Source organism: Mobula birostris, chromosome 8 (assembly GCF_030028105.1).
Source record: "Mobula birostris isolate sMobBir1 chromosome 8, sMobBir1.hap1, whole genome shotgun sequence".
NCBI lineage: Eukaryota > Metazoa > Chordata > Chondrichthyes > Myliobatiformes > Myliobatidae > Mobula > Mobula birostris.
Genome location: NC_092377.1, coordinates 132,478,062 through 132,500,113, shown reverse-complemented (window position 1 = coordinate 132,500,113; position 22,052 = coordinate 132,478,062). Strand labels below are relative to the sequence as shown.

Genomic DNA, 22,052 nt, shown 5'->3' with positions numbered 1-22,052 from the left:
CTGCCCGCCTGCACGCTGCTATTTATAGACGTTACTCACGTGAGCGGGGCTGGGCCAATCAGACGACGGCATACCGCGCTGCGCGTGCGGCGCTGAAGCTCTGAGGTAAAAAGCGCCAAAACCGTCCGAAACTTCACATCATCTCCGCTTTCCCGCCAGAACGACGGGATGGGTGGGATTGTCCTCGGCGCATGCGCGTTGTCCCGGTAGGTGACGTGCTGACGACAGGGGGCGGAGCCTGGGCGGGGCTCTGAAATAGTCTCTCCTTGAGCAGGTGAAGAAGTTGGTTTTAGTTTATACGATTTTATGAAGTCCAGGGATTCTGTTATTCCTGAAAGTCTGTTGGTTCATCAGTACTGTGGTGGTCAGTGCGATCATGTTTGCTGTTGTGTGTTGGGGCAGCAGGCTGAGGGTAGCAGACACCAACAGAATCAACAAACTCATTCGTAAGGCCAGTGATGTTGTGGGGATGGAACTGGACTCTCTCACGGTGGTGTCTGAAAAGAGGATGCTGTCCAAGTTGCATGCCAGCTTGGACAATGTCTCCCATCCACTACATAATGTACTGGCTGGGCACAGGAGTACATTCAGCCAGAGACTCCTTCCACTGAGATGCAACACAGAGCGTCATAGGAAGTCATTCCTGCCTGTGGCCATCAAACTTTACAACTCCTCCCTTGGAGGGTCAGACACCCTGAGCCAATAGGCTGGTCCTGGACTTATTTCCTGGCATAATTTACATATTACTATTTAACTATTTATGGTTTTATTACTATTTAATATTTATGGTGCAACTGTAATGAAAATCAATTTCCCCCAGGATCAATAAAGTATGATTATGACTATGACTACTATAAATTAAGGAAAATATTATGATATGTCAGCTATTTTTGCAAATGGATCCAAATATAGTTAATCTGGGAATGTGGCTGTTTCAGTGCCCAAATTACAGGTAACAATACAGAAATGAATAAATAATTATTTATCAGTACATATAGCAGAATTGGTTGGCATCATGTCAGGCTTACAGTGGCTGGTGGAAGTTTGTCCATGTAAAGTTGTAACGTTCAGATTCCTTTTTCAGTCTTGAAGAGTTGAAACAGCAGTAGGTCAATTTACTGTTGGAAGCTCATCAAAGATTAGTTTGTGTCCAAGTTATCGATTTGCATTTTTTTCTTAAGGGTCCCTGCACATAGAGTTGCTGAGGGGTTTTGAGAGGGTTGATTGTTTAGCTGAAAGGGTGTAAAAAGTTCAGCAGTGGATATAGACCTTCCACTTAGCAAATCAGAAGCTAAGGGGTTGGTAGGGTTAGAATTAAGGGATTATGGCAAGACTTGTGGAATAATGAGCATGGGGGAGAGACCTTTACAAAATACATGAAACTTGAGTTCATTAGAAAGTGGGATAACACGAGAAGGGATGAGTTATTTTGACATGACTTACAATGGTTTAATTATTCCTTGTTTCTTGTTTGTAAACATCATTCTGGGTTATGTAGGTATTATTATGATACAATTGAATTTATATGATTACACTGTCAAACCTATGGTTGAAAGAAATCAAATGCAGGCTTCATAATCTTTTGGGTTGTTAGTTTTCATTTAAACCTTTTGCTAAGTTATGGGAGTGGCTTTAATTTAATTCACAGTATTGTCTTTCACTACTTACGATCTATAGGGCTTTTTCGAGTAATTTACTACTCTGCACTCTCTCTATGCTAATCCTAGCCTTGCGTTTAAACCCGCAGATAAAGGTTGTGCTTGAGTAGTCTGGCAGACTGACCTCTACCTTGCTGAGGCACAATGACAACTGTCAGACACCTCCCTTTACTGAACAGGACCCCACCAGGCTCAGACTGTCTTACATTAAGTCTGCCATACCTGCTGACCTTGATAAATACCAGTTTGCGTATCGTGCAAACAGATCGACAGAGGTTGCAGTTATCATGGCTCTCCACACAGCCCTTACAAGCCTGGATCAGGATAACACCTATGTAAGAATGCTGTTTGTGGACTACAGCTCAGCTTTTAATACAGTCATCCCCTACAAACTGGTGCAGAAATTGAGCAACCTGGGCCTTGGCAGTTCACTGTGCTCATGGATACTGGATTTTCTGAGTAACAGACCCCAATGTGGCAGGATGAGAGAACACACATCATCCACTCTCATCCTGAACACCGGTACACCACAGGAGTGTGTTCTCAGCCCCATCCTCTATTCTCTTTTCACCCATGACTGCTCTACCATTCACTCCACCAACACCATTGTCAAATTTGCTGACGATACCACCCTAATAGGTATCATATCAGACTGTGATGAGACAGCCTATAGGGAGGAGGTACAGCATTTGACAGAACGGTGTTGTCATAATAACCTGGACTTGAATATCACAAAAACCAAGGAGCTGATAGTAGATTTCAGGAAATCAAAGCGCGTGGGGCACTCTGCTCTGCACATATACAGGAAAGTGGTGGAGAGAGTAGAGAGTTTCAAGTTCCTCAGCGTCCACATCTCGGCTGACCTCAGCTGGACTGCTCAATGTATTATCAGGTGGGGAAGGCCCAACAGAGGCTCTACTTCCTAAGAAGGCTAAAGCACGCTCTCCTCCCTCATCACCTGCTGATCAACTTCTATCGGACAACTATAGAGAGCCTCCTGAAGTATTGCTGTGCAGTGTGGTTTGCCAGCTGCACAGAACAGAACAGGAAGGACTTGCAGCGGGTGGTGAGGGTAGTAGAGCGGGTTATTGGCACAACATTACCCTCCCTTAGAGACATTTGTACTGGCAGCCTTCAAAAGAAGGCTACTTGTATTTCAAAGGATCCTACTCATCCTGGACATCACCTGTTTTCCCCTCTACCTTCTGGGAAGAGATACAGAGCATTAAGGATGAAAACAAAGAGACTCCTTAGCAGCTTCTACCCACAAGCAGTGAAATGTATAACACTCCGTTCCCTTCTCCTGCCCCCCTCCTAAGACGGCGGCAGCTAAATGCATCACACTTCCAGGAATGGCAGGTGTGCAATAGTCCTACCCCACCCCCCCATCCATATATTATTAATTTTGGACTGCACTCCTGAGGTTTTAGAGTTTATGTATATATTCTTTCTCATGCTGCAAAACGTTGAGCTGCTAAACTGTGTTTCATTGCTCCACAACAATGACAATAAAGATATTCTATCCTATTCTATTCTAAGGAGCACCAGGTCATTGTCTGCAACACCATCACCAGTATAAATAAATTTAGGGATCTCCCAGCGGCTGCCACCAACACTCATAATTTCTTCGACCGGCACCATCGATTTCTACCTCCTACTCAAGAGCAACAAAACTGCCTGTCCAGGTGGATCCAGCTTTCTGTTTGTTCCTGCCCCACTGAACCTACGAGGGGTGATTGATAAGTTTGTGGCCTAAGATAGAAGGAGTCAACTTTAGAAAACCTAGCACATTTATTTTTCAACATAGTCCCCTCCTACATTTATATACTTAGTCCAGCGGCCGTGGAGCATACAGATCCCTTGTTTGTAGAAGTCAGCGTCTTGGATCTCCTGAAAGTGGTCCACAGCATGGGTGATCGATCAGTTCATGGCCTAAGTTAGAAGGAAATGAGTTATGAACTTCAAACTTTCCGCATAATCACTCAAAGTGTTGAACTGCACATGCATGTAACAAGAGCTGGACAGCTCACCTCCATCTCTCTTAGGCCACAAACTTATCAATCACCCCTGTTGTGGACCACTTTCTGGAGTTCCAAGATACCGACTTCTACAAAGACGGGATCCGTAGAGAAGAGTGGAACAAAATTTGCAAAAATGTCAAAACAATGTCAAGAGACCTGAGGGTGCGCCTCATTCAGTTTAAGATTCTACACCGTTTTTGTTGGACTCCAGCAAGGTGACATAGATTAGGGTTGAAAAATACCCCTGATTGCTGGTGCTGTGAGGCAGATAAAGGGGACTTAGTACATGCACTCTGGTCCTGTCCCAGAATTCAAGAATTTTGGATTACGATACATAAGTATATTGGTGAAGTTTCGAGTAATGAACTCCCTTTCTGCCCCAGACTTTTTGCTTGGGACACAGACTTGGGTTATTGGGGATAGACACTCCCAAAATTGGATCCAGACAAGTATAATGGGAGGAAGACAAATTATCCTTAGAGGTTGGCGGAACTTGCGGGAGGGCATCATTTTAGGAGTGGGCCACAGAAATAGCCAAAGTGGCAGCTTTTGAATGCATGTCTTAGAAACAGTTGGATAGATTGGACGTCTATACACAAAAATGGGGCAAATATTCCGGTTTCCTGGGGTGGAAATAGAGGTGAATGTGTGCTAAAGCATATTGCTGAATGGCAGTCTTTTATGTTATTAGAGACCTAAAGAGACACACATGGTTATGATATTGATATTTATTTCTGCCATGTTTGTTTTTTATTTTATGGATAATTTTATGTTTTGTAAGCTATGATTTACAAAATTTCAACACTGACTCAAGGGTTCTTTGAAAAATTTCTAAAAGAATTGAATAAAATTTAAATCATAAAAAAAGGGATTTGTATGCTCCACGACCGCTGGACCAAGTGTGTAAATGTAAGAGGGGACTATGTTGGAAAATAAATGTGCTAGGTTTTCTAAAATTGACTCCTTCTACCTTAAGCCATGAACTTATCAATCACCCCTTGTATACTGTACATACCAAAGAGGAAGAAGTGTTCAAAAGGCAAGAGGTCACAACAATGGCTCACAAGAGAGTCAAAGCCAACATAAAAGCCAAAGAGATGGCATATAATAGAATAAAAATTAGTGGAAAGTTAGCTTATTGGGAAATTTTTAAAAACCAACAGAAGGCAACTAAAAAGTCATTAAGAAGGAAAAGATGGAATATGAAAGTAAGCTAGCCAATAATATTGAAGAGAATAGCAAAAGTTTCTTCAGATATATAAAGTGTAAAATAGAGACAAGAATAGATGTTGGACCATTGAAAAATTATGTTCAATAGGTAGTATGAAGGACAAGATAATGCTGGACAAACTAGGTATTGTGCATCAGTGTTCATTGTGGAAGACATCAGCAGTCCAGTGCAGGTTCCAGAGTGTCAGGGGACAGAAGTGTGTAAAGTTGCCATTACGAAGAGAAGGTTCTTTGGAAACTGAAAGGGTTGAAAGTAGAGAAGCAATCTGGATCAGATGGATCTGTGAGAGGTAGCTGAATATGCACGTGTCAGGTAATTATTATTTAATTGTGATAGTATTTAACTCCATACCTGTCGTCGTAGGGCTTGTCGAGACTTGGACACGGTCAGAGCAATGCTTTGCTGCCTGCAATCGGCGTTCCCTGAGAAATTGGACAGTCAGGTCAACTGACTCTGAAGACCAGCGGTATTCGTTTTATTCTTAGTTATTCTTTTCAGCCGCAGTGTAGGCTTCGTTCACCATTTGAGAGTTTTAGCTAACGGTCCTGTTTGGCCTGGTGTTTATTGTTTTCTTTCCCCCTTTAGCACTGTTCACATTAAAGTCTGTGAAGTATCGACCCTCCTCAGTGACTCTTACTCCACAGTTGGGCCTCATCCACGAACCTGGTGACAGACGCTCCTCCGTGGGCACTGGATGGTGAGGGATGGATAGGGGGCGAGGAAAGACAGTGATCAGATGGCACATAAAAAGTTTGAAACATTCTTTTCCTGCGCCAGTCAGTCACCCGGTCGTCAACTCGAATAGCCAGATTAATCAGGTCATCCAGACAATCCTGCTGGTCCCAGACAGCAATCTCATGCCAGACCCTGCGTTCAGTCCATGCTGGAAAGCCACGATGAGAGATCTCTCATTCAACCCGTCATTACTGCAAAGGTACATAATTTAACTGCAGAGGTTCTCACCGTTCGTCTGCCTTGACGCAGGAACGAGTCAGTGGGCAGCCTCCTGACCACGTACTGGAAGATCAAAAGCCCTCCTTAACTCCGCCATGAAATTTCACAATGACTGTGCTGCGGCATATTCTTGCTCCTGTAAAGCATTGAATAGGCTGAGTGGAGGCCGATCGAGAAGATTGACCATGTACGCTAGTTTTTGCGTATCATCACTAAAACGACCAAGCTGAGCTTGGAATGTCAGCTCACATTGGATAATAAAATTCCTGCACTATCGGGATCACCAGAATATCTGCTTGATAGTGGAATTCTTGGTTCCTATATGGATGTGGGAGTCAGCTCTGCTCCGGGCACAGGATCGGGAGCATTAGTAGCAAAGATTGTTGGGGCAGCAGAAAAGGAGAACCTGCAAGATGCTGGGATTGGGACTGAGGCAGCCAGAAACTGGTGAATTGCGCTGGCGAGTACGTTAATGGTTGTCAGCTTATGCTGGCTATTCAAGTAAGTTCAGGGACGGCGGCCATGAGTGCTGAAATCACAGACACTTGAGTCTGATTTTCTGTGGTGATCTGTTCAACCATTGCAGCTAGGGATGATACCTGTTCCTCCACATGAGGCTGGGTTTGTCGGTATGAGATTATCTGCTTCATTGCCTCCGTAATTTCACTCAGAACAGATTCCATTCCCTATCGCTTGTCTCCTACCTGACCAATGAATCCCACGGCCAAGGTCAGCTTCTTTCTTTATTTCTCTATCTCTATCTCTATCTCTATCTCTATCTATCTCTCTCTTACTTGCTGTCATCCTGTTCTGATATCGCCCAAGTGCGGAATGAAAGAGACTGAAGCGGTCAATAGTTCACAGACTTTAATACAAACAGTGTTAAAGGGCAAAGAAAACAATAAACACTCAGCAAATAGGGCTGTTAACAAAACCCTCAAATGGAAGAGGAAGCCTGCACTGCGGCTGAAAAGAGCAACTAAATATAAAATGAATACCACTAGTTTTCGGAGCCAGTTGATTCGACAGTCCAATTTCTCAGGCAAGGACGAATGCAAACAGGCAGTGAAGCGTTGCTGTGCTGTGTCCAGGTGTCGATAAGCACTACGATGAAAAGAATGGTGTTAAATACTATTACAATGAAATAATAATTAGCTGACGTGCATATTCACAAGTGCAACAGCTGTATCTACTGCGCTGCCAAATCCGTGGTGTGACACTTTAACCTCAGGCTTCATTCAGGGCCAGTAGACTGATTTCGGACCAATCAAAAAGTCTTATCAAACCCCAAATCACCTGAATCATCATGAAGTGACTTCAGCACAATTCTCCGAAGCTTCTCAGACAAAACCAACTGGGAACACCAAGGCCTGTCTGGAGGAGATGTGACCCTGTATAGAACCTGATTGGTTCCATTCTCTCATCAGTAGGGATATGGTAGGATGTTGCGTCTTTTGAACTTGGGCCATATCCCCTTCTACAGCAGCTGACCAAACGGTTCCTATACGAGGGTCATCTCACGGAGCTGTTGGCACTTCTACAGGACTCAAGTGAGGCGTATTTAGATCAGTAAGGTTGCAGTAAACTTGTGGAATGGCACAACCAGAAGCTCCCAAATGATCCACAGCTTTTTACTGCCGTTGCCTTGCCTCTGCTTTCCCCATGGCAAGAAACTGGCATTTTATTTAACTCCAAAGGCAGGAATGCTCTCCCACTCTCCATCCATTTCTGCGCACAGCTCTCCCACCCCCCGCCCTCCGAAGCAAACGTAGGGACAACGTGTCTGCATCAATGTTCCGGCTACCCGGCTGGTACCTCAGGTTGAAAATAAAGGCAGACAACGTCTCAAACCAGTGATGGCCTGTGGCATCCAGTTTCACTGATACCAGGATATTCAGTGGCATGCAAAAGTACTGACCATGCAAGGTGCCCAAACCTTTCAATCGGGCCTTTTTCCTTTTCTGTTATTTTGAAACTGTAAAAGATGGAAATGCTGAAACCAACTCGGAGTTTTCACCACCCACTGAGGGACCCATTGGACCTTTCACATCAGGCTCCTTTACCCTCATTCCGCAGAACCGATAGCAACTTTTCTTTCAAGTCTCCGTCCTCAGCTGTGAGAAACGTGTCTTCAAATTCCTCACACTTGGCTACAGTCCCCCCTTGTCCAGGTGGCCCTGTCTCTCCAGGTGCCCCAAACATACCAGGCAGATCTACTCGCGTCACGTCCTTGCTATTCTGGACTAACACAATATCCTTACCGGACATTTGATCACTGACAATTTCCCAATGGCAAGAAGTAACACTTCTTGTTTATTGATTGTACACTGCATGCAATTTTAATGAAGGTGTATTTGTGAATGCTGATGTAATCAAACAGTTATTCAAGAAGAAAGAAATAAAGAAATAAATAAGTGTCATTTACAATTAAAACAGTCAGATGTGTATAATTTTGGAGCACAGATCTTCCAAAAGCAGAAACGTGTCATTTTTCTCAAGGCGCCAAACTATAACCAGTAGAACTTTCCATCTTGAATTCTTAACCAGGCACTATCCAACCAAAGTGATGCTGCTGGACTTCACAGAGCCAGAAAACCAGAATGACTTCCAACCTCGGACCTTGTTTTTGTGGAGTTGGGACATCCTCCATGGGCCCATGTGGATTTCCTCTGGGTGCCCCAGGTTGCTTCAATACCGATGTTTGTACAGTTTGTAGTTAACCGGCAGCTTAGGCTACTTTTTGACAGGGGCGAGTGTAGCCGAGGGTGAGGTGTTGAAGCATCCCCTGGTATTTAGGTGAGTGGTAGAACTACAGGAAGTTGATGGGAATATGATGGTGTATTTATAATATAAGATTAATGAATGATTAGTGGAACTGTTTTGTTGATGTTATTGGAAGGCATTGCAGCACTCTGATTTTAAATGTTTACTTTAGTGTGCTCTTATTGCGCACTAAGTGTTTATTCAGATGTTGACCATGTCTTTACTATGCATTAAGTGTCTGTTATTGAGTGTGTAGGGATTACTATGGTATTTCACATGTAACCATTGATTCATTAGTTAGAATGAAACCTGTGTACTTTTGACCCCCCAAGAAAAATGAATGTAGCCAAGTAAGAGAGATAAGAATAATTGATTTATTAGCTAGTGTAAAACTTACAGCAATATGCTAATGCTGTTAACCCAGAAGGAGGCCTATAAAAAGTGCTGTGTGAAGCAGACAGGCGGGCATTCAGTGGCAGACTTACAGAGCCTAGCCCACTGTCTGTCTCAGCTTTGATTTGCAAATTAAAGTTTAAAATATCTGGAAGAATCTTCGGCGCTTCCTTGTCATTTGTAAAACCTCGACAAAACTGGCGTAGTTGGGCAGGATCGGGAAGAGACCCGTGGAAGAAGGAAACGGTAGATTGAGGGCACTTCCCGGTCCCTGGGGGACCTCCACGGAGCTAACAGAATTCAGGGTGCACCCGAACAACAGTAAGCGCTTTTTAGCGACAATTTGGCTAAGAATTCTGTTGGTTTTTGGGGAGATCTCGGGGACTCAAAAGTGGGAAACAACTGCAGAAGGGTCTCTCCGATTCAAAGAATCTGGCAGAATTAAGGGTTAAAAGGAGGCTGGGAGGATTAATCAAGAACACTGCAGTGAGGGGGGTGAGTATGAATAAGGTAACGAGAAGTTAAGTAAGAAGAATTCCACGTGGTGTTAGTAAGTCCCTGTGGATACCGCTTCGTATGAGAAAAAGGTCTGAATGGGCAGGGAAAGAAAGAAAAAAAGAGAAAATCCTCGTGAATACTGTCTTGAGAAGTGTAAGGGTCTGAATAGGTGAGGTGCAATATGAAAGTTCTCCGGTTACTGCCCGGGAAAGGGGTTTGCATGGGCAGAACAGAATAGAAGATAAGGATAGCTTAAGTAGATAATTTAGACGTGGGTGAGAAGAAACTATAAGACGAGATAGAGAAATAAGTTACAAAAAATAGTATTATCGAGGTGTGAGACATTAAGAATACCTTAAAAAGGGGAAGAACAATATGACAGGGAAAGGAACAGCAGTACAATTACTGAGTAAAATATTCCCAGTGTGTCAAGGTAAGATCGTGGAAATTGCAGAAAAATGGGAAAAATGAACCAAAAATCTGGTCACGAAGTGGCTGAAAGAAGGAACATTTGATGTAAGTTTATTAGAGGAAATGGAGGCGCTGATTAAAAATCACAAACTAGGAGATAAATCCAAGAAAAGAGAGAAAAAAAGAAAATAGGAGATAGAAGTGTTAAAACCCTTTAGGATGGAGGGAGAAAGATTGAGAAAGAAAGGAAGAATATCAGTAGCAAGTAAAGAAACACTGAGAAACAAGAAAAGCAGTCTGGTAAACCACAGGAGACACAGAATAAGGAGCCGACTCTATACCCAGACCTGAGAAATGTAGAAGCCCCTCCCCCTTATTACGAGAAGGAGACTCCTAAACAGTGCCCTGTAATATCAGGAGAACGAGAACTGGGGGGAAAGTTTAAAGTCTGGGATACTGAGGAGTCGGGTGAGGAGGAAAATCAGAATATGGGGAGAGAAGGAAAAAAAGTGATGTCGTTGTTAGTAAAAGGGTCAGGACAAGTACAGTATGCTCCTTCGGGCTCCCAGGACCTGGAAGGGCTGAAAAACACCCTGCCTAGCTTAAATGAAGGAGCAGGAAAGTGGATTAGAGCCTTTGAAGAAGAAACTACGGGACGGTTATTGGCTATGGGAGATTTGAAGGCACTGCTGATAAGATTGATGGGAACCTCCAAATTAAAAGAGCTGATGGAAATGGCGGGACGACTAAATGCGTTCAGCCCAATGACTGACGGGACCAGCTTTGACGAAGTGAGGCAGAAGGTATGGCAGGCCCTTGGGAAGCTTTACCCACCCAAAGTGGACCCCAAAGCTTTGAAAGGGGATCCTCTGGGGGACACTGAGAATCCAGCAGCCTATGTAGAAAATCAGTTGAAAAGGTGGAGACTGGAAACTGAGCAAGAAGTGGAAGGCATCTCGTTTATGACCATACTGTTCCGAACCACCGTTTTGGACGCAATGCCTCCGCAAGTTAAATCTAAACTGGAGGAGGTGGTCGGACTGATGTCAATGAACTCATGAGAACTTAGAGACCACGTAGTCCATGCGGTTGAGAAATATCGGAAAGACAAATGGAAGCTGATTGAGCAGCAGGAAGAGGTGCCAAAGAAAGCTAATGCAAATGCAGCTTGAAGAACTCAAAAAGAAGGAAAAAGGGAAGGGAAAAGATGCTGCCAGTAGCACCCGATTTGAGTGCAACCATTGAAATGATGAAACACCACTGTATGGAGGAACCGGTCGCGCTGTCAGACAGGGGCCAGAAAACCCCATGCCAATAATAAACGTCTTTGGAGGAGCATTCCCATGAATGCCCTATCAGCAACAGAGTAAATTTAAACAGCAGCCCAGACACGACTGGAAATCCCAAGGAGGGGGACAGAGCGGTTATGGACAAAGAGGGCCAGTAAGGAGACAATGGGAGAGAGAGATAGAGAGACTGTGCTGGGGGTGTAACCAGCCAGGACACATGAGAAGAGACTGTCCACTCAGGTCATGGCCGGTCACGTACCAACAGGGACCGATGAGAGGCGAACCGCAGGTTAGCCAAGGGTCAGCCCCCACAGGCACAGGTGGACCAGTGAACCCCTATGCAAGATGCTAGGGGTGCCCAGAGAACCCAGGTGGGAAGGGACATTACCCAGTGATAACAAGGGAGGCAGAAATAGCGTTTAATACTATACACAGGAAATACAGTCAGCCCCAGTGTTAGCTTTGCCTGACTATGAGAAGGACTTGCATTTGTATGTATCCAAACGGCAGGAAGGCTATGTCGCAGCGGTTCTAACACAAGAGATGGGGACATGAAAAGCAAAACAACCTACAGCATACTATAGTGCGAAATTGGAAGAAGTGGCTCAGGGGTACCCACCCTGTTATCAGGGACTAGCAGCATTATACTATGCCTATGAAAAGGCATGAACCATGACCATGGGCTACCCTGTGATCCTGTACACACACCACAAGGTAACAGAATTACTGGAAAGAGGTAAACTCATGTTCACACCAGCCAGAATAGCGGCATATCAGATGTTATTGACATTTCCAGATGTAACTATACAGAGATATACTACCAGTAATTTAGCTGATTATGTCCCCTTGGGTCAGGAAGGAGAACCCCGTGACTGTGTAAGGGAAACAATGGCATTTGCCAAATTAAGAGCAGATTTACGATCCGAACCACTAGAAGAGGAAGATAAAAAGGTTTTGTTTGTAGATGGCTCCTCTTATAGGGATTATAATCATGCAGGTTTCTCAGTGGTGCAGCAGGATCAGACAAGCTTTAAGACTATTAAAATGGAAGCTTGCCCCCAACCGTGTTCCGCCCAATTAGCGGAAATCAAAGCCCTGACAGCAGCGTGCGAAATGATGGAAGGTGAGAAAGTAGACATTTCTACTGATTCGGCATATGCGCATGGGATGGATCATTGTGCAAGGGGGAAAGTGATAAGGAAAATAAAAAAGGACGGTTTTTGGTCGCCTTATTTACATGCTTCTGTAGATTATGTGCTGTTGCAGTGCGAGGTACGTGCACAGAATAATGTTTGGAAAGGAATTACAACCCCAATAGGTCATATACCCGTGCCCAGGGGGCCTTTTAAACATTGAGTGATTGATTACAAATACATGATAAGGACAGTAAGAGGGAAAAGATACATGTTAGTAGTAATTAACATGTATCTGGAAAGCGGCCAGTGCGCGAGTGGGCCAGTGAAGGAGTGGAGCTTTGAGGCTTTGACTCGAGAGATTCTGGCAGTTTTGGCAGTTGGTCTGTGCAATCAAGTCAATCAAGATTTGAATAGATGAGCAGAAAGCCGTTGATTAGACAATCAAGATTTGAATAGCTCAGACTGAGCAGAAAGCAGCTGATTGGGCAGTCGAGGTCAGGTGACCAAACATTTTGAAAAGCTCAGACAGATAAATACAGGGATAGCTCATGCGAAGTGGCCAGTGGAAAGCGGCCAGTGCGTGAGTGGGCCAGTGAAGGAGTGGAGCTTTGAGGCTTCGACGAGAAGAGGCAGAGGACAAGCTAGCTCGCAGTTAGTTTTTACAATGTCTCCTGAGACGGTGATGTGCCTCTCGTGAGATGTGGCAGTATTGGGGGAACCCCGCTCTCCCGCAGAGTCACATCTGCCAGAAGTGCATAGGGCTGGGTGATCTGGAAGACGGTGTAAGGAATCTGGAGGAGCAGCTGGATGACCTTCGACTCATAAGGGAGAATGAGGCAGTCATAGATGAGAGCTACAGGGAGGTAGTCACACCCTAGGCTGTTGGAAGCAGGTCGTTGGGTGACAGTCAGAGGGGGGAAAGCGAAGGTGAGCAGACAGGTAGTGCAGAGCACCCCTGTAGCCATTCCCCTGAATAATATGTTTACTGTCCTGGATACTGTTGGCGGGGACAACCGACCAGGTGTGAGCCATGGTGGCAGGGCCTCTGGCACTGAGTCTGACCCTGTGGTGCAGAAGGGTGGGACGGAGAAGAGGAGAGCTGTCGTCATTGGAGACTCCGTAGTCAGGGGAGCAGACAGGAGATTTTGTGTACGTGAGAAGGACACTCGCATGGTTTGTTGCCTCCTGGGTGCCAGGGTCCGGGATGTCTCTGACCGGGTGAACAACATCCTGGTACAAGAGGGAAAGCAACCAGAAGTAGTGATACATGTTGACACCAACAACATAGGCAGGAAGAGGGATGAGGTCCTGAAGTGTGAGTTACGGGAACTAGGCAGAAGGCTGAAGAACAGGACCTCAAGGGTGCCGTTCTCAGGATTGCTGCCAGTGCTACATGAGAGAGAAACCAGGGAATTACAGACCGGTTAGCCTAACATCGGCGGTGGGGAAACTGCTAGAGTCAGTTATCAAAGATGTGATAACAGCACATTTGGGAAGCGGTGAAATCATCGGACAAAGTCAGCATGGATTTGTGAAAGGAAAATCATGTCTGACGAATCTCATAGAATTTTTTGAGGATGTAACCAGTAGAGTGGATAGGGGAGAACCAGTGGATGTGGTATATTTGGATTTTCAAAAGGGTTTTGACAAGGTCCCACACAGGAGATTAGTGTGCAAACTTAAAGCACACGGTATTGGGGGTAAGGTATTGATGTGGATAGAAAATTGGTTGGCAGACAGGAAGCAAATAGTGGGAATAAACGGGACCTTTTCAGAATGGCAGGCAGTGACTAGTGGGGTACTGCAAGGCTCAGTGCTGGGACCCCAGTTGTTTACAATATATATTAATGACTTGGATGAGGGAATTAAATGCAGCATCTCCAAGTTTGCGGATGACACGAAGCTGGGCGGCAGTGTTAGCTGTGAGGAGGATGCTAAGAGGATGCAGGGTGACTTGGATGGTTAGGTGAGTGGGCAAATTCGTGGCAGATGCAATTTAATGTGGATAAATGTGAAGTTATCCACTTTGGTGGCAAAAACAAGAAAACAGATTATTATCTGAATGGTGGTCGATTAGGAAAAGGGGAGGTGCAACGAGACCTGGGTGTCATTATACACCAGTCATTGAAAGTGGGCATGTAGGTACAGCAGGCGGTGAAAAAGGCGAATGGTATGCTGGCATTTATAGCACGAGGATTCGAGTACAGGAGCAGGGAGGTACTAGTGCAGTTGTACAAGGCCTTGGTGAGACCACACCTGGAGTATTGTGTGCAGTTTTGGTCCCCTAATCTGAGGAAAGACATCCTTGCCATAGAAGGAGTACAAAGAAGGTTCACCAGATTGATTCCTGGGATGGCAGGACTTTCATATGATGGAAGACTGGATGAACTAGGCTTATACTCGTTGGAATTTAGAAGATTCAGGGGAGATCTGATTGAAACGTATAAAATCCTAAAGGGATTGGACAGGCTAGATGCAGGAAGATTGTTCCCGATGTTGGGGAAGTCCAGAACGAGGGGTCACAGTTTGAGGATAAAGGGGAAGCCTTTTAGGACTGAGATTAGGAAAAACTTCTTCACACAGAGAGTGGTGAATCTGTGGAATTCTCTGCCACAGGAAACGGCTGAGGCCAGTTCATTGGCTATATTTAAGAGGGAGTTAGATATGGCCCTTGTGGCTAAAGAGATCAGAGGGTATGGAGGGAAGGCTGGTACAGGGTTCTGAGTTGGATGATCAGACATGATCATACTGAATGGCAGTGCAGGCTCGAAGGGCCGAATGGCCTACTCTTGCACCTATTTTTCTATGTTTCTATGACAGTGATGGTAAGAATTGGAGGAGATGGCAGTTGAATGCGTGGCTGAGGAGTTGGTGCAGGGAGCAGGGTTTTAGATTTTTAGGTCATTGGGATCTCTTCTGGGCAAGGTGGGACCTGTACAGATTGGATTGGTTGCACCTGAACTTGAGGGGGAGCAATATCCTTGCAGGTAGGTTTGCTAGCATGGTACGGGCGGGTTTAAACTAATTTGCGAGGGGGATGGGACCCAGAGCGATAGAGCAGTGAAAGAAGTGCATGGAGTAAAGCCAGATCTAACATACAGAGAGGCTTTGAGGAAAGAGATGCAGAATAAATGGTGTAAAGACCGTAAGGTAGAAGGGCTGAAATGTGTATACCTCAATGCAAGAAGCATCAGGAACAAAGGTGATGAACTGAGAGTGTGGATACCAACATGGAATTATGATGTAGTGGCCATTACAGTTACTTGGCTGGCAGCAGGGCAGGAATGGATTCTCAATATTCCTGGATTTCAGTGCTTTACAAGGAATAGAAAGGGCGGAAAAAGGGGAGGAGGGGTGGCATTACTGGTCAGGGATACTACTACAGCTACAGAAAGGGTGGGTAATGAAGCAGGATCCTCTTTTGAGTCAATATGGGTGGAAGTCAGGAACAGGAAGGGAGCAGTTACTCTATTGGGGGTATTCTATAGGCCCCCTGGTAGCAGCAGAGATACAGAGGAGCAGATTGGGAGGGAAATTTTGGAAAGGTGCAAAAATAACAGGGTTGTTATCATGGGTGACATTAACTTCCCTAATATTGATTGGCTCCTGATTAGTTCCAAGGGTTCAGATGGGGCAGAGTTTGTTAAGTGTGTCCAGGACGGATTCCTATCACAGTATGTGGACAGGCCAACCAGGGGGAATGCCATACTAGATCTAGTACTAAGTAATGAACCGGGTCAGGTCACAGATCTCTCAGTGGGTGAGCATCTGGGGGACAGTGACCACTGCTCCCTGGCCTTTAGCATTATCATGGAAAAGGATAGAATCAGAGAGGACAGGAAAATTTTTAATTGGGGAAAGGCAAATTATGAAGCTATAAGGCTAGAACTTGTGGGTGTGAATTGGGATGATGTTTTTGCAGGCAAATGTACTACGGACATGTGGTCGCTGTTTAGAGATCTTTTGCAGGATGTTAGGGATAAATTTGTCCCAGTGGGGAAGATAAAGAATGGTAGGGTGAAGGAACCATGGGTGACAAGGGAGGTGGAAAATCTAGTCAGGTGGAAGAAGGCAGCATACATGAGGTTTAGGAAGCAAGGATCAGATGGGTCTATTGAGGAATATAGAGAAGCAAGAAAGGAGCTTAAGAAGGGGCTGAGAAGAGCAAGAAGGGGGCATGAGAAGGCCTTGGCGAGTTGGATAAAGGAGAACCCCAAGGCATTCTTCAATTATGTGAAGAAAAAAAGGATGACAGGAGTGAAGGTAGGACCGATTAGAGATAAAGGTGGGAAGATGTGCCTGGAGGCTGTGGAAGTGAGCGAGGTCCTCAATGAATACTTCTCTTCGGTATTCACCAATGAGAGAGAACTTGATGATGCTGAGGACAATATGAGTGATGTTCTGGAGCATGTTGATATTAAGGGTGAGGAGGTGTTGGAGTTGTTAAAATACATTAGGACAGATAAGTCCCCGGGGCCTGATGGAATATTCCCCAGGCTGCTCCACGAGGTGAGAGAAAAGATTGCTGAGCCTCTGGCTAGGATCTTTATGTCCTCATTGTCCACGGGAATGGTACCGGAGGATTGGATGGAGGCGACTGTTGTCCCCTTGTTCAGAAAAGGTAGTAGGGATAGTCCGGGTAATTATAGACCAGTGAGCCTTACAGTCTGTGGTGGAAAAGCTGTTGGAAAAGATTCTTAGAGATAGGATCTATAGGCATTTAGAGAATCATGGTCTGATCAGGGACAGTCAGCATGGCTTTGTGAAGGGCAGATTGTGTCTAACAAGCCTGATAGAGTTCTTTGAGGAGGTGACCAGGCATATAGATGAGGGTAGTGCAGTGGATGTGATCTATATGGATTTTAGTAAGGCATTTGACAAGGTTCCACACGTTAGGCTTATTCAGAAAGTTAGAAGGCATGGGATCCAGGGAAGTTTGGCCAGGTGGATTCAGAATTGGCTTGCCTGCAGAAGGCAGAGGGTGGTGGTGGAGGCAGTTCTGGGACCTCTGCTTTTCGTGATTTTTATTAACAAGCTGGATGTGGGGGTAGAAGGGTGGATTGGCAAGTTTGCAGACGACACAAAGGTTGGTGGTGTTGTAGATAGGGTAGAGGATTGTCAAAAATTGCAGAGAGACATTGATAGGATACAGAAGTGGGCTGAGAAGTGGCAGATGGAGTTCAACCTGGAGAAGTGTGAGATGGTACACTTTGGAAGGACAAACTCCAAGGCAGAGTACAAAGTAAATGGCAGGATACTTGGTAGCGTGGAGGAGCAGAGGGATCTCGGGGTACACGTCCACAGATCCCTGAAAGTTGCCTCACAGGTGGATAGGGTAGTTAAGAAAGCTTATGCGGTGTTAGCTTTCATAAGTCGAGGGATAGAGTTTAAGAGTCGCGATGTAATGATGCAGCTCTATAAAACTCCGGTTAGGCCACACTTGGAGTACTGTGTCCAGTTCTGGTCACCTCACTATAGGAAGGATGTGTAAGCATTGGAAGGGGTACAGAGGAGATTTACCAGGATGCTGCTTGGTTTAGAAAGTATGCATTGTGATCAGAGATTAAGGGAGCTAGGGCTTTACTCTTTGGAGAGAAGGAGGATGAGAGGAGACATGATAGAGGTGTACAAGATAATAAGAGGAATAGATAAAGTGGATAGCCAGCGCCTCTTCCCCAGGGCACCACTGCTAAATACAAGAGGACATAGCTTTAAGGTAAGGAGTGGGAAGTTCAAAGGGGATATTAGAGGAAGGTTTTTTACTCAGAGTGGTTGGTGCGTGGAATGCACTGCCTGAGTCAGTGGTGGAGGCAGATACATTAGTGAAGTTTAAGAGACTACTAGACAGGTATATTGCGGAATTTAAGGTGGGGGCTTATATGGGAGGCAGGGTTTGAGGGTTGGCACAACGTTGTGGGCCGAAGGGCCTGTACTGTGCTGTACTATTCGATGTTCTGTATTCTGTGTTAATTGACAGATCCAGTATATGGGTAGAAGCGGTACCCTCAAAAGATCAAGGGGCAGGAACAGTGGTAAAATTCCTGACAAACAAGGTAATCCCAAGATTCAAAAGTCAGCTCAGACAATGGTTCAGCGTTTATCCAAAAGGTGGTCAGATTAGTATTGCAAGCACTACGAATAAAGCAGAGGTTTGGATGCATGTATCACCTTCAGTCGCAGGGCATGGTGGAAAGAATTAATGGGACTCTAAAAACCAAACTGAATAAAATTTGTGTGCATACTGAACTCAACTGGATCGACGCGCTGCCGTTAGCGTTAATGAGTTACCGCATGCAAACTAATCGAGTGACGTGTCTAACACCGCATGAAATGCTAACTGGAAGGCCCATGCCAGTGCCCCAGTGAAGAGGACCATACAAAGGGCCTAGCTTGGAACAATTGGAAGTAGAACTAAAACAATACATGCAGCAACTAACCATGATACATAAGTCCATCTATGCACAGGAAAAACGGAAAGAGCCAGAGATCGTGTGAGGGGAAGGACCAATCAAGCCAGGAGATCAGGTCTATGTGCGAGCTTTTCGAAGAAAGTGGAACGAACCAAGAAGGGAAGGGCCTTTACGGTAATCAAGGCGTCACCCACCGCAGTTCAGGTAGAGGGACGTTCCACCTGGTACCGTCTCAATCACTGCACCAGAGCAGTCCCGCAGGTACAGTCAGGTGTGGAACCCGAGGTAGGTGGTGAAGAGGAACGGATAGCAGGGGACCGACAAGAGGAACAAGTAGTTGTCACTCTACCACAGGAGGTTGATCAGACGATAAGGGAAGTTTTTGGTTTTGAGAACAGGTCTGGTGACCCTAAGGATGAGGTTGTGGATAGTAGTACTCCTTCAGACAGTGAGGATGACTTGGGAGCGACCAGTCTTGCCCCTTGGGATGATACACCCACAAAACCCTGTACGGACTTGGAAACCATTAATTTGGCTGATCTGGCATAGGAATGTTAGTACTCCGCAAACCTTAAAAGAAAGGAGTAAGCGGAACGCAAGAGTTACCTCTTTGTAGTGGCAACAGACACGTACTAGCCAGTGGTACCAATGGGCACAATACACAGCAGGAATGATGGAGAGACAGAACTGTTACCTGTGCTCCAGGACGAAGCCCGTGCAACACGTAGCCCCCATGCCTTATAACTCCTCACCTGCACGCAATGGCAAAAGGAGCGGAGGGGGCAGTGTGCGCAGCAGTGTCCAGGTGTGGTCAAGACTTGCAGCATGGGAATTTGTAGCGGGACGGATCTTTGTTATCAGAAATGTATTGAGAACACCCCATATTGCCCTTATTGGTGTATGCTATCCCAAGCCTCCTCGCAATTCGATTGAAATGTGCTCGCCCATAGATGTAATTATAGCAGACCTTGGGCCATTAGTAAAATAAGTCAGACCCCCGCAGTGGGAAAATTGGTAATGCAGGATCATTTGAATTATGAATGCTTTACACGGACAGGTGCTTTTTTGGTTGGCCATTTTAGGGGTAACTGCATGCAGACTTGGGATGTAACCCCAGGCCGAAGATACATAGCAAGTACCCCTCCACCCGAAGGTGCGTTGGATGTCTAGAACATTGCATTAGCGGACACTTGGTGGTTGTGCGGAATGGAAGAAGGCCTGAAATCCACGCTTCCCCTCAGTTGGGCAGGTACATTTACACGGGTTATGCTGATTCAAGAAGTTTTAGTATCCTCTGAAGTACAATTTGACGCTCCAAAGCAGCAGACACTGCGGCGGAAGAGGCGAAAATATGAACCTGACCCAACGATCCGAATCGATAGTATAGGACAGCCAAGAGGTATACCTAACGAGTTTAAGGAAAGAAACGAGTTTGCTGCTGGCTGGGAAGCGATTATACCTGTAATAGGGATTAGCAAAAATGTTGAGTGGATAAATTATATACATTAAAATCAACAGAGATTCATTAACTACACCGATGTTGCGCTGGAGGCACTAGGACAACAGCTGGATGCAACTAGTAGAGTGGCGTGGCAGAATAGACAGGTGTTAGACTGGCTGTTGGCAGAAAAAGGAGGAGTTTGTGTAATGTTTGGAGAACAGTGCAGTACTTCTATATACCAAATAACACCAGTCTGGAGGGATCATTTACCAGAGCAATGAACAAATTGAAAAGTCTGAGAAGAGAAGTTAAACAGAATGCAGGGTTTGGACATCAGTTATTTGACTGGTTAGATAGTAAACTAGGGGGATGGGGAGCATGGCTAACCAAGATAGCGATAACTGTATGTATTGTATTGGTAAGCTGTGCGATTGTTTTGTGCTGTTTTCTTCCATGTCTCAAGTCTCTTATAGTGCGGGCCGCAACAAAATGCTTTCCGATGCTCCTGGAAATTGCTGAATCAAGCCCAGTGGAAAGAGAAATACCGATGATGTATTGTTACAGCTTACACGACATGCGAGATGTACAGGAGGGAAATGATAATGTGGGAGTAGAGAGTAAAGGCTCCTGAGTCTTTTTTCCTGTCTCAGACACGAAGTGACAGGTTTTTTGGCTCAGTGGCCTAGGAAGATAGGGAGAGAACACTTCGAGTTCTAACCACAAGAAATTATAGTTTGACCCAGATTTGGGAGTAAATTCTGGAGTTTATTTGAGGTTTTGTGTGTGGACTCGTAGTTTCCTCTCTCTGTGTGAGACCGTATAGATCTCAAAGGAGGTATATATTGGAAAACATTGTAATACTCTGTTTTCTAAGTGTTTATTTAAGTGTGCTTTTATTGTGCATCAAGTGTTTATTCGGATGTTGACCATGCCTTCACTATGCATTAAGTGTCTGTTATTGAGTGCATAGGGATTATTATGGTATTTCAACTATGTAACCATTGAATGAAACCTGTGTACTTTTGACCCCTCGAGAAAAATGGATGTAGCCAAGTAAGAGAGATAAGAGTAATTGGTTTATTAGCTAGAGTGAAACTTACAGCAGTATGCTAAACCAGAAGGGCTATAAAAATGGTTGTGTGAAACATACAGTCGGCATTCAGTCGCAGACTTACAGAGCCTAGCCCACTTTCTGTCTCACCTTTACTTTGCAAATTAAAGTTTAAACATTTCTTGAAGAATCTTCGGTGTCTCCCTTTGTCATTTGTAAAAGCACAACATGAATAGGTAAGCGAGTAGAAGATGAACTGATCTCCAAAAGTCATAAATTTAAAGATGAAACATTCTTTGCAACATTTTAAGCAAGATTAGTGCATTGTTTTTGTTTTGTACAATTTCAGAGTCAAAAAAAGGAAAGGAGCACAAAGGAAAAAGGTTGGGTACCCCAAGAGATTTGAGCTCTCAGATAACTTTTACTGAGGTCTCAGACCTTAATTAGCTTGTTAGGGCTATGGGTTGTCCACAATCATCATTAGGCAAGGCCAGGTTATGCAAATTTCAAAGCTTTATAAATACCCTGACTCCTCAAACCTTCTCCCAAAAATCAGCAGCCCTGGGCAGCTGCCAAGCACTCTGAAAATTAAAATACATGATGCCCACAAACCAGGAGAAGGCTATAAGAAGATAGCAAAGCGTTTTCAGGTAGCCGTTTCCTCAGTTCGTAACGTAATTAAGAAATGGCAGTTAACAGGAATGGTGCAGGTCAAGTTGAGGTCTTGACGACCAAGAAAATTTTCTGAGAGAACTTCTCGTAGGATTGCTAGAAAGGGAAATCAAAACCCCCGTTT

At 44.9% G+C, this 22,052-nt stretch overlaps 1 protein-coding gene across 1 annotated transcript in view; it reads right to left on the bottom strand.

The window, feature by feature from the left end:
• LOC140202063 (uncharacterized) overlaps positions 1–22,052 on the bottom strand; it is a 381,219-nt gene that overhangs the window by 338,341 nt on the left and 20,826 nt on the right. The window contains 2 exon segments of the mRNA XM_072266920.1: positions 40–218; positions 5,262–5,332. Of these exon segments, the coding sequence (XP_072123021.1) occupies positions 40–218; positions 5,262–5,332 (250 nt within the window).